The 11,018-nt window shown below is 35.3% G+C and overlaps 2 protein-coding genes across 2 annotated transcripts; one reads left to right on the top strand and one right to left on the bottom strand.

The window, feature by feature from the left end:
- Window positions 1-776: 776 nt before the first annotated feature.
- LOC21406909 lies at window positions 777-2,728 on the top strand. The gene is made up of 2 exons (XM_010105557.2): window positions 777-965; window positions 1,174-2,728. Exon 2 carries the CDS (start codon window positions 1,331-1,333, stop codon window positions 2,522-2,524), a length of 1,194 nt encoding a protein of 397 aa, XP_010103859.1. The 5' UTR covers window positions 777-965; window positions 1,174-1,330; the 3' UTR covers window positions 2,525-2,728.
- Window positions 2,729-7,420: 4,692 nt separating this feature from the next.
- On the bottom strand, window positions 7,421-9,969 carry LOC21406907 (60S ribosomal protein L10). The gene is made up of 4 exons (XM_024170431.1): window positions 9,810-9,969; window positions 8,498-8,981; window positions 7,861-7,942; window positions 7,421-7,652 (listed from the first exon to the last, which is right to left on the bottom strand). Exons 1-4 carry the CDS (start codon window positions 9,817-9,819, stop codon window positions 7,584-7,586), a joined length of 645 nt encoding a protein of 214 aa, XP_024026199.1. The 5' UTR covers window positions 9,820-9,969; the 3' UTR covers window positions 7,421-7,583.
- Window positions 9,970-11,018: the final 1,049 nt, after the last annotated feature.

Here is an 11,018-nt window from a genome sequence, read left to right as displayed (position 1 = left end):
ATTAGAACCCTTGGTTTGGTTTATTTAATTTCAGTTATCTTTTGGTTTTATTTTGTTAGAGCTACGATTTAGCCTGACTATAATATTTTAATTATTTTATTCAAGTTATTTATTTTTATTTTCTAAGATTGAGTATCCTTTACCGTTTTTAATGTTTCTAATTAATTGACTACTAATTAGATTAGGGACTAAAATGATAAGATTAAATGAGGGTGAGAGAAAAATAAAAATAAGGAATAAAAGAAGCAAATAAAAAAAGAAAGTGGAGGCAAAAGTGACCGAATTAAATAAGGGTGAGTTAGAAAAAAAAGACTAAAGAAGCAAATAGAAAAAAAAAAAAAAAAAAAAAAAAAAAAAAAAAAAGAAGAAGAAGAAGAAGAGGGCGTTTTTAAGTATGGTAAAGATAAGTTATTTTCTTTTGGATTAAATACATATCATGAATGAACTTTTACTTTCTTTGCAGTTTGATCCACTATAATTGAAGAAAGAGAACACTGAAATTAAAGAAAGTCATATTCTCAAAGAGTTATCTCGAGAAAAAAAAAAAAAAAAAAAAAAAAAAAAAAAAAAAAAAAAAAAAGAGAAAAGAGAAAAGAGAAGAGAGAGAGAGAGAGATAGAGAAAAGCCCATCTCTTCTTTCGGCGCGTCCAAAGATGTGGGTTTCCACAAGTTCAGAAGTTCACGGACTATATTCGGCATAAATAAAAGTTCAAGAACCAGCTAGACAAATAAGACCAAAGTTGGAGGACCAAAATATCATTTAAACGTTTTCTTTTTTCTCAGCCTTTTCCTCCCTCTTTCTTTTAAGTTCTACCCCGCATTTTTCGGTCGCGGATTTAGGGTCTCCGAAGCGAGGGGCTCGTGTCCTTCGCCGGGTTTCAAGATCCATTGTTCCCAATTGATTCCTAACGCATGTATGTCTCTGCTTTTTCTCTAGGCAACATTCTTCACGACAATCTCACCAAGTAAGGCGTTTTGTCTCGCATTCCTGTTACCCTTGCATTCTACTATTTTCTCTCGACTTTTGTGTTTTCTTTTGGTACTTTCGGTGTGATTTCATGATTTTAAGATCTGGGTATTTGCGCACTAAAGCTAAAAATTCTGAGTTCTTTCTTTTATGTTGATCTGGATGAAAATTTTGTTTTGAAATTTCTGGGAATTTGGATTTGGCAGTTATAAAGTTGAACGAATTTGGAGGTGGGGTTTTGAAGATCGTGAATGTTCAGGTTCTTTGGTTGTGAATTCAGCTGAATTAGAGATGGGTTTTTGCTGATTTTCTTCGTAGTTGTATTGAATGCAGTAGAGGGGTTTGTTTTTTATCGTTGTGACAATGCCCTCGACGGAGAATTCGGGTTCTTCTTCACCTTTGGCCTCATTGGGTCGTTCAATTTGGAGTTTTAGGAGAGAACAGGTCCATTCCATGGAAGGTAATCACGACACGAGTGCCCTCGAATCGGAGCTCGAATCGTTCCAACAGAAAGTGGCGGAACGATTTCAGGACCTCTCGGGTGCTAGCAATGATGAATTACTCTCTATTCCATGGATGGGAAAGCTTCTGGATTTGTTCCTTTCCTCTTTGGAGGAATTCAGAGTTCTCTTGTTGAAGAACAAAGGAGAGGTCACCAAACCGCCGTTGGACCGCTTGGTTGATGATTTCTTCGAAAGGAGTGTGAAAGCGCTTGATATTTGTAACGCTACTCGTGATGGGATTGAGAAGATCAGGCAGTGGCAGAAGCATTTGGAGATTGTCCTGTGCGCCTTGGACTCCCACAAGAGGGCATTGAGTGAGGGCCAATTCCGCCGAGCAAGAAAGGCGCTCCTGGATTTGGCGCTCACTATGCTCGACGAAAGAGACTCCTCTGGCTCAGTGTTTTCTCACCGGAACCGTTCTTTTGGGCGTCACAACTTGAAGAAGGATACTCATCATCAGCATTCTCAACAATCTACCGGGCATTCTCGCTCTCTTTCGTGGAGTGTATCGCATTCTTGGTCAGCTTCTAAACAACTCCAGTCCATTGCAAACAACTTGGTGCCACCCCGAGGGAATGAGATTGTGGCCACAAATGGGCTTGCAGTGGCAGTTTTTACAATGAGTTTTGTTCTTATGTTTATCCTTTGGGCTCTTGTTGCTGCAATCCCGTGTCAGGATCGTGGTCTTAATGTCCATTTTTCAGTTCCGCGGAACTTCTCCTGGGGAATGCCATTGATGTCACTTCAAAATCGAATTTTGGAGGATTCAAAGAAGCGGGAACACAAGAACTCCAATGGATTGCTTAGGGAGATTTATCAGGTGGAGAGAGGCACACGGCACATGACAGACTTGGTGGATTCGGTTCAGTTTCCCTTGTCAGAGGAACAGAAAATGGAGGTTGAACAAAGGGTACAAGAGATAGCGCTGGTTTGTGAGTCATTTCGGAGTGGATTAGATCCGTTGGAGCGCCAAGTAAGAGAAGTGTTCCGCAGAATTATGGCTTGTCGAACCGAGGGTCTTGATATCTTGAATAGGGGAAATGATTTGGAGTAATTTGAATCGGTGGAAGTTTATAGTAAAGCTGAGCTTCAAAGTGTACAAAATCTGCGAATGTGTTTACTTTATTGAATTTTGAGGTTAATTACCATGAGATGAGCTGTAACCAAGAAAATGAGTCAAGTTCTCTTATAATTTATCTCTATACTATACTCTCTGTAAAAATATAGTGTTTCAAATTGATCTTTTGGTGAAGTAGTATTTAAGGTTTTGTTTGCAATTCAATTTCTCATTTCCGTGTACTTCCTATAATGATTAGGGAGAGAAAGAAGATACAGGTTAAAATTTGAAGGTGGTGGCACTGAGGAGATTAGATTAGTAAAGTTATGCTTTTTTCCCCCCATTTTGTTTGCCCTTCTATGTTGCTAATTGACAGTATTTACAGAAGATTATTCATTTGTCTTTATTACATGTTTGCATTGTTTACTCAATGAAGTTATCATGTCTGATTGTCATCTAAGCACAACATGCGTACAAGTGCAAAAACTAATGACTCGCGTGATACATTTTCTAACAAAGTTTAGATGAGAGCACTTTTTAAGGATTTAATTTATTTATTGATCACAATTTTGACTGGTTTTGCTCTATTATAAGATCACAACTTGTGGTACAAAGATTGTAAGGTGCCATTTTCAATTATTTAAAAAAAAAATAATTTATTTATTGATCACAATTTTGACTGGTTTTGCTCTATTATAAGATCACAACTTGTGGTACAAAGATTGTAAGGTGCCATTTTTAAAAATTTAAAAAAAAAAAAAAAAAAAAAAAAAAAAAGAAAAAAAGATGCCCCCTTGCCGAAGCAAAGATTCACATTGGGACGTCTTCTTTTCTAGCCAGACGATACAAATTCCTTTTTCTCGGCAAGATCATGTGCCACCAGATGCTTTGTTAGATGGGTCATTGTTGGCAGGAAACCAAACAGCTTTGCAGGAAAAGACCTCCAGAGAAAGAGAGAGAATTTCTAAGATGCAATGGTACTCAACATCATGTGGTAAATAATCCGAAATGTCATGTTGTCACAATCAATAATTTTTTTTTATAAACATGCTCCCGAACAGCAAAACTCACGGACAAATCGACCACAAGAACTTTAGAAAAAAAAATAACGCGTTAGCCAACAAAGTGACCCTATCAGTAGGTTAACATCATCTATTATATTTGATTTTGGTAAAGTAGGGGTCTTCTTTAGCATTTTTCCAAAAATAACCAAAATAACTCCGACAATAAAAAAATCTATTGCTTAGAGACCCACATGCTGAAGACTGAAGACAACCGACACAACCCCATACCACGTTCACATGCCAAGCTTAGCAATTCAAGCACCGTAATTTGTCAAAACCAGCAAAAAGCATTTAAACTCACATGCCAACCTCCAAAAAGCAGTGCGTCATATGAAAATGTTCATTTTTTAGTAACTATAATATGAAGATGTGTTCCCTTCAATATATATATATATATATATATATGTATGTATGTATGTATATGAAGATGTATTACACTTACAGAATTTTCGGTTTACAAATTGTGTTGGATTATCTCTCTATTACGATTTTTTTTTTTTTTTTTTACATTTATATTCTTGTCATTTTCTCTCCATTTCCTCTCCTCATTTTATTGATGTTGCTCCTGGCTGCACAAAAATAGCTATAAGACGCCATACCTGGCCAACCCATACTACACAACCGGGTCAAGGGTTGGGAATGGAACCCCAACCTGATTATGTAGACATCATTCTTAGCACTGAGCTACTTTCTTGGTAATAGCTTTTAAAAGGTTTTGTATTTCACCTTGTTTTGTTAGCTTGGTTTCTTCTTTTTTTTTTTTTTTTTTTTTTTTTTTTTTTTTTTTTTTTTTTTTTGCTTTTTCTATTAATACATTTGCAAATTTTTTTTCTTATTAAAATACTTTGTTCTCTCATTGGCCCTTTAGAATAGCTATTCTTAAGTTCTTATCTAAACTTTTTTTTATACATTTTTCTCCACTGTTTTTTAAAATATTTTTTCAAATCAGCATAATAATAACTTTTTTACTAATTGCCCTACCGAAACAAGTCTTTTCAAATTTGAACAATTCTTTATAATATATCCCTAAAATATTTTTACACAATCCTCTAAAATATTGCTTTCTCAATATGACACTAATAAATACGTTTTAACTGATTCTCCACTAAATATTTTATTTCTCAATTTTATCTCTTTTTAAAAAATAGGAGAATTTTTAAAAATGTCATCAATAAAGTAACACTTCTTTGTTTATGCCATTGTCGTTAAATTCATCTTATGCTACTAATAACCTGCAGGTTATCTTTATCTTTCATAACTGGTAGGTTATCTTTCGTAACCTGCAAGTTTTTACTTCGTATGTTGCAAGTTATTTTTCGTAATGGCATCAAAATTTTATGTAGTAATAAATAATAGAGTTGGAAAACACAATAAATAAACTTGAAATTTTCTCTTTTAAATATTATTTGTGTGTTTAAGTGTTTCGATCAAAAGACAATACCTCTCTTACTTCTACTAATGAAGGTTGAACACATGCTTGCTTGATCTTTTTCTTTATTTTATTTTATGTTTGTTTAGATATCTTGTACCTTAAAATAATTCTCATTAACGTATTTTTTTAATTTCCCTTTAAAGTGATTTTTTACAAATATGTCCTTACTTTAAACATTTTTTTCAAACTGCTAAAAGATTTCCTTTTTCAAATAAGTCCATTTATAAAAAGTTTTTTCTTATTTGCCCAACAAAAATAACTTTTCTTAAATGTACCCTTTTTTAAAATCTTATATCTACTAAGTGCTTCATCCAAAGTTCATAGAATTAATGTGTTATTATATAATATTTGGCATGACCATTGCATTGCATAATTTAATATCAAATGGTAAATTAATACGATTTATGTCATCTTATAAAATAAGACTCATTTTAAGTATCTTGTATTGTATTATTTTCTAATAGGTCCATGGTCCATGTTGGTGTTGGCCCCGACTCGAGGTCAGATTCAAGCTAGCATAAGGTTGGGCCGGAACCTATAATTATTTTAAATTTTGGGGATCAAAATGCAAATATATTTTCTAAAAGTTACATTTTTGACCCCTCAATTTGTGAAAATTTGAGTTTTTGGCCCCCAAAATTAAGGAAAAAATTAGGTTTTTGATCCTTTATATAATATGTCGTGACAACAAACACCATATTGCATTATGATAATACAATAAATCTTATACAATACAAATTACCAAACATGACCAAACCTTTCAATTTGCCTGCCAAATAAACTTTTTTTTTGTTGGTAGTTACCTGCCAAATAAACTTCCAAACCACCTAAAAGAAACGTGGTTATGTGCATGACTTTTCATAAACGACCAAGAAAGAAAAACGCTCAAACCTCCCAAACCACTTGTCGTGCACCCCTTGTTATGGCTGGAGTTAAAGGTCGAGGTTGGGTTGGGTTGAAGCGAAGGACCTGGTCTAGGCTAAACTTTCTCTGTCTTCAATACAATGCTAAATTTATAAGTTTAGAACATCTCTATTGTAGTGCTAAATTAGTATGTTGATGTTAAATTTTAGTATTTGAGTAGCATCCCAAAAGATTGATCGACTTTTCCCCTGCACAGGATTGTATAGAAACGGCCTATCATTATACATTTATTTAATTATATGTTATGAATATTTGTACATTTAGAATCATGATTCAAAACCATTCTCGATTTACATGTGTTTTTTTGAGAGAAAATACTGTAGCGAACCACAAACCATGATTCAAATCATGGTACGAATACACCAATTAAATGCAAAAACTTATAAACGATTTGGATTTCTATCGATCGTCTTTTTGGTCCGAAATGAAAACTGAAGAAGAGTAAAGATCAATTTTGGTCCGATGAGTTCGATTACAGGTTGATATGGAACTCCCGCTTTCTCGGAAGGGGTCAAGATCAAAATCATCATTTGGTTTTACCATTTTTTTTACTGTCTTCCATGGCGGATGTTAGCACTGAAGGTGTGGAAATTTCTCAGCTATCTTGCAGGCCATTAGAAGAAGTCAAGTCAGCTACTTACGAAGAAAGGGCTTCTGCTTTAAAAGCTGCAGAGGAGCTTCAAAGGGGTCAAAAATTGGACAATCCATGTTTTAGTTGTTTTTGGTTGGTAAGTTGAAACTTGAAACAAAATGAAGATGCTTTTAGTTAGCTTTGGTGTACTTATCTATTTGTTGATACGGAATTAGAGGATGAAGATGGAAAGGAATATGATGCTGTTTACATTGGAGAAAGATCTGGACTCAGCGGCGGTCGGAGATCATTTAGAAGGGAGCATAAGTCGGACGATGGCGACGCTCATGTTTGAGTTGGTCGATATTTTACTTGCAGATCTACATAGTTAAGAGTATCCATGCTTTCGAGTCAAGAATGCAACACAAATATGAACGACAAAGAAAATACCACTGGTGCTGAAAAGAAACCAAAGAGGACAATGAAGTCGAGGAAGTGAAACTAGTAGTAAAGCTGAGCCAAAATGCTCGCCTCGGAGATCTACAAGAAAACCAACTCACAAACCGTGAAGAAAGAGAGAGCACGGCAGAAGTGAGTGGAAAGACAGCATTGTGAATTCCCTCATCAATTTCGTGCATTTCTAAAACAATTGGATTTGGTTGACATGAAAAGAACGCACTTTTTTCTTTTCTCAATTTAAAGAAATTTCACGCTGAGAGTATGTTCTTGGTATGCGTAAAGAACCATGTCTATTGTCGACATATGCAGCCTGTAATCTAATATATTGTCGCAACTTGTAATGCACGCAAGAATTTCTCAAATGCTCATAGCTATTTGTTTTTTTTCTCTACTTTTTTTTTTATTGCAAATATAGCTCGCAATGTCAAGCCAAATTCAAGGCAGAAGCAATTGGTTAAGAGAAGATATAAATTCCAAGGCATCAAGAGGTTACGAGCAAAATTTGACAATAAAAGTTGAACAGTACTAACGTCTCGAAATATTAACGGTACCAAATACTGTAAAACAGTCAACAAATTTACGAGATTCAATTCCAGACAAAAAGATCTACGCAGTAGCAGGTAAAAATGCTCTTCCAGGTCGACGGTTGGAAAGAGGTCCATGGCATCCAAGAAGCTGCAAGACAAATAAAACTTGTTCAGATTCCAAAATCCCTTGCATGGGGAAAGAAATAAACAAACACAACCTTTAAAATATCAGTTCACTAAATTTTTCTTCTACTAGGCCCAATAGGTTATTCCACAGAAGAAGAAGGCACCATGTCAACCAGATTTTATCAAATGACATAATACAAACAACTACACATTTTGACAAGAACACAAACCTTGGCATTGACACCATCAGGGAGAATACGGTTCTCCGACTTCAACTTGACATAGTCATTGCGGTTGAATTTTGTGAAGCCCCTGAAAATCACAGCAAAATACAAATATAAAAAACTAGTTTTTGGCAGGCACATGCAATCCTTAGATACGAAAATTACAAGAACACATCTCATAAATGAGATTTGATGCACAATTAGTAAAACATTCTGGAAAATGTCCACAGAAGATAAGGATGCAGGCCATAAAACTACTAAAGTCTGAGGGTAAATGGTTAGTTATTATGCATCATAGTTTCTACATCATACGTGCTTCATCTATATAATGCCCGTGCTCGTTCACATTTGCAAATAAAACATCAAACTGAAAAATAAAAACAAGAACTAAATGCTACTTTTGTGCCTAGTGACTAACTTCCTTCAATTGAGCAACAACATAATAGACACTAGACTCTAGTCAACGGAAAGAAATAATTATGGAGCTGAGAGAGGCAGAGATGATGCAGACGAAGCAATTACTACAAATAATTGAACAAAATAAAGCGCCTTAACATGAAAGTTACTAGAGATCATATAAAAATACAACAGAGCAAGCATTTCAAAAGAACCAGCACACAACAAATAATCTGATGCAACACACCACTTCCTGCTGCCAGGGAATTTGAACTTGGCGCGGCGAAGAGCCTCCTGAGCGTGATGGCTGTTGCTGTCCTTGCAACGAACAGACAGAAGAACCTGACCAATGCTGACTCTGGCACAAGTTCCCTGTGGCTTTCCGAAAGCACCTCTCATACCAGTCTGGAGCCTATCAGCTCCAGCACACGAAAGCATCTTGTTAATACGCAGGACATGGAATGGGTGCACCCGGACTCGCAAATGGAAAGCATCTTTCCCAGAATACTTGGACATGTATTTGTTGCAGGCAATACGAGCAGCCTCAAGAGCCTCACTCGAAACATTTTCCTTCTCCCAGGAAACCAAGTGGACACAGAAGGGAAATTCATCGACTCCCTTCTTCTTCATCCCCACGTCATAAATCCTGATCTTAGGGTCAGGCACACCACGGCAAAAGCGTGATTTCGGATACGGCTTGTTCTTAATCTGCCGATAACATCTGGCAGGTCCTGGAGCAAGGAAACAGTTTTATAGAGAAAGAGTAAGAACCACTGAAAAAGACTATCATCTGGGAAACTCGAGCAAGCACAGCACTAAACCAAGTATTTCAAAATCAACTATTGCCAATGAAGAACTGCTACATATATTTTGATAAACTCAATCACCTATCATCTGGGAAACTCAAGCAACCGAAAAAGACTATTTACGTATCTATCATCTGGGAAACTCAGACATGCACAGTTCTAAACTAAGAAAAAAAAAAAACAAAACAAAAGTATTTCAAAATTAATCATCGCCAATCTGATAAGGGTTCCATAAAGAAGTAAGAAATATTAAACGACGGTAAACGGAAAAAACATAAACCCGCTTCTCGTTAGCACTATCTAATTCCAAGTCCAATCGACAGGTCTAACCTACCAGGTTACCGAAATCTCATTTCATGTGAATCTTCGTGCTTTTTTTCGCAGCAAAAATGCCAAAATGCATCTATAGATAAACCAATAATCTTAATCCTAATCAAACTGACCTAAAACAAAAGGATAGCCATTTCTGATTGAAAAGTACGGCCACTAAATCAGAACCCTAAATCAAGCTACAAGCTCGAAATCAACAAAAACATAACTAGTTCTCACTTCTTTTCCGACAGAAAACCAAATGACTCAGGTATATATCAGCACAACCACCACCAAAATGCTGGAATTACGAAAAATTATTGCTAAAGAATCACGATGAAAATAGTAGAATAGTACATTTCTAAATCGCAAAAAAAAAAAAACCATCTTCGATCGAAGAACAATAAAACAAGATATTAAAAGGAAAGGCAAAAGAAAGCTTACTTCTCCCCATGGCGAAATCTCTCCTCTGTGTCTGCGGCTACGAACAAGATGAAAGCGAAAGAAGAAAATGGTGCAACGCTATTTTTATCTGTGGCAAATAACAACGACATAGCTAGAGATGTCGGCCCGGCCCGGCCCGGTCCCGCCTATTCTCGCGAGCCACGGGTCAGGCCGACCTAACCCATAAATTTTATGAGTCGGATCAAGCTAGTTTATATAAGAATGATCTTGGCGCAGTTTACATCACGAGTTAATTTTATGTGGGTCAGATTGGACCGTGCTGCGGGTCAGAATGGATTGTGCCATAGACTGGCCCACTCAAGGCCCATCTTTGCTCATCATGAGTTTAGATAGGTCAGCCCATTATAGGTTTAGATGGGTCAGTCCATCTAAGCATAAAATTTTTATTTTTTATTTTTTAATGTTTAAATAAGTTAACAAATATATAAATTTAAATAGTCAATAAAAATATGAAAAGAGATATTTTATTTATGATTACCTCATTAAATAAAAACATTTTAAAGAAAAACTCAGTCGAATAAAACCTTAATAAGAAAAAAAAGTACAATCACGATAATTATACATAAGATATTGACAAAATTACTAAAATAAAAAAAAAACATAAAAATATTATGAGTTTAGATAGATTGAGTTAGACCGGCTCATTATGGGCTCAGACGGGCCGGGTTTCCATTATAAATGGATATGCTTCCCCGTGTATTTTTCAGGTAGTAATTGGATATGCTTCGCTTCCATTATCAACACATGCTCAGTACGTAGATACCTTAGTAATTTTCTTCCTTCTCCATTTCATTCTTGAAAAAAAAAAAAAGGAGATATTAGGCCCTGATAGTCTTTCTTTCTTTAAAAGTGTAAAGATATCTTGTTTACGAGGGCACCGAATATTATGATTATGATTTTTCTCAACTTGCAATCCTAGATTTTCTTTACCGGTCATGAAAAGAGAACGAGGGAGAGAGAGGGGGAAAGAATGAGAGAGAGAGAGGGAGAATTTGTTATAAAAAAACTGTAGATTTTTATTGAGAATAAAAAATATTTGTAGACTACAAAAATAATCTACATCTTATAAAAAATAACTTATAAATTATTAGTGACATAAATAAATTACAAAAATAAAATAATCTTAATTTATTAATGATATTTTTAAAAATTCCCCATTAAAGTCTATGGATGAGGTCTATCCCAAAT

This window comes from Morus notabilis, unplaced genomic scaffold (assembly GCF_000414095.1).
Source record: "Morus notabilis unplaced genomic scaffold, ASM41409v2 Scaffold165, whole genome shotgun sequence".
NCBI classification, from domain to species: Eukaryota; Viridiplantae; Streptophyta; class Magnoliopsida; order Rosales; family Moraceae; genus Morus; species Morus notabilis.
Note: the sequence above shows the minus strand (reverse complement) of the source record. Positions and strands in the feature narration are given on the sequence as shown.

Coding starts and splice junctions, on each gene's coding strand:
- LOC21406909 (XM_010105557.2), top strand. CDS start 1,331: ATGCCCTCGACGGAGAATTCGGGTTCTTCTTCACCTTTGGCCTCATTG.
- LOC21406907 (XM_024170431.1), bottom strand. Junction 7,943..8,497: donor TTCCCTGGCAGCAGGAAGTG/GTGTGTTGCATC, acceptor TGTGATTTTCAG/GGGCTTCACAAAATTCAACC. Junction 7,653..7,860: donor CTGATGGTGTCAATGCCAAG/GTTTGTGTTCTT, acceptor TTTGTCTTGCAG/CTTCTTGGATGCCATGGACC.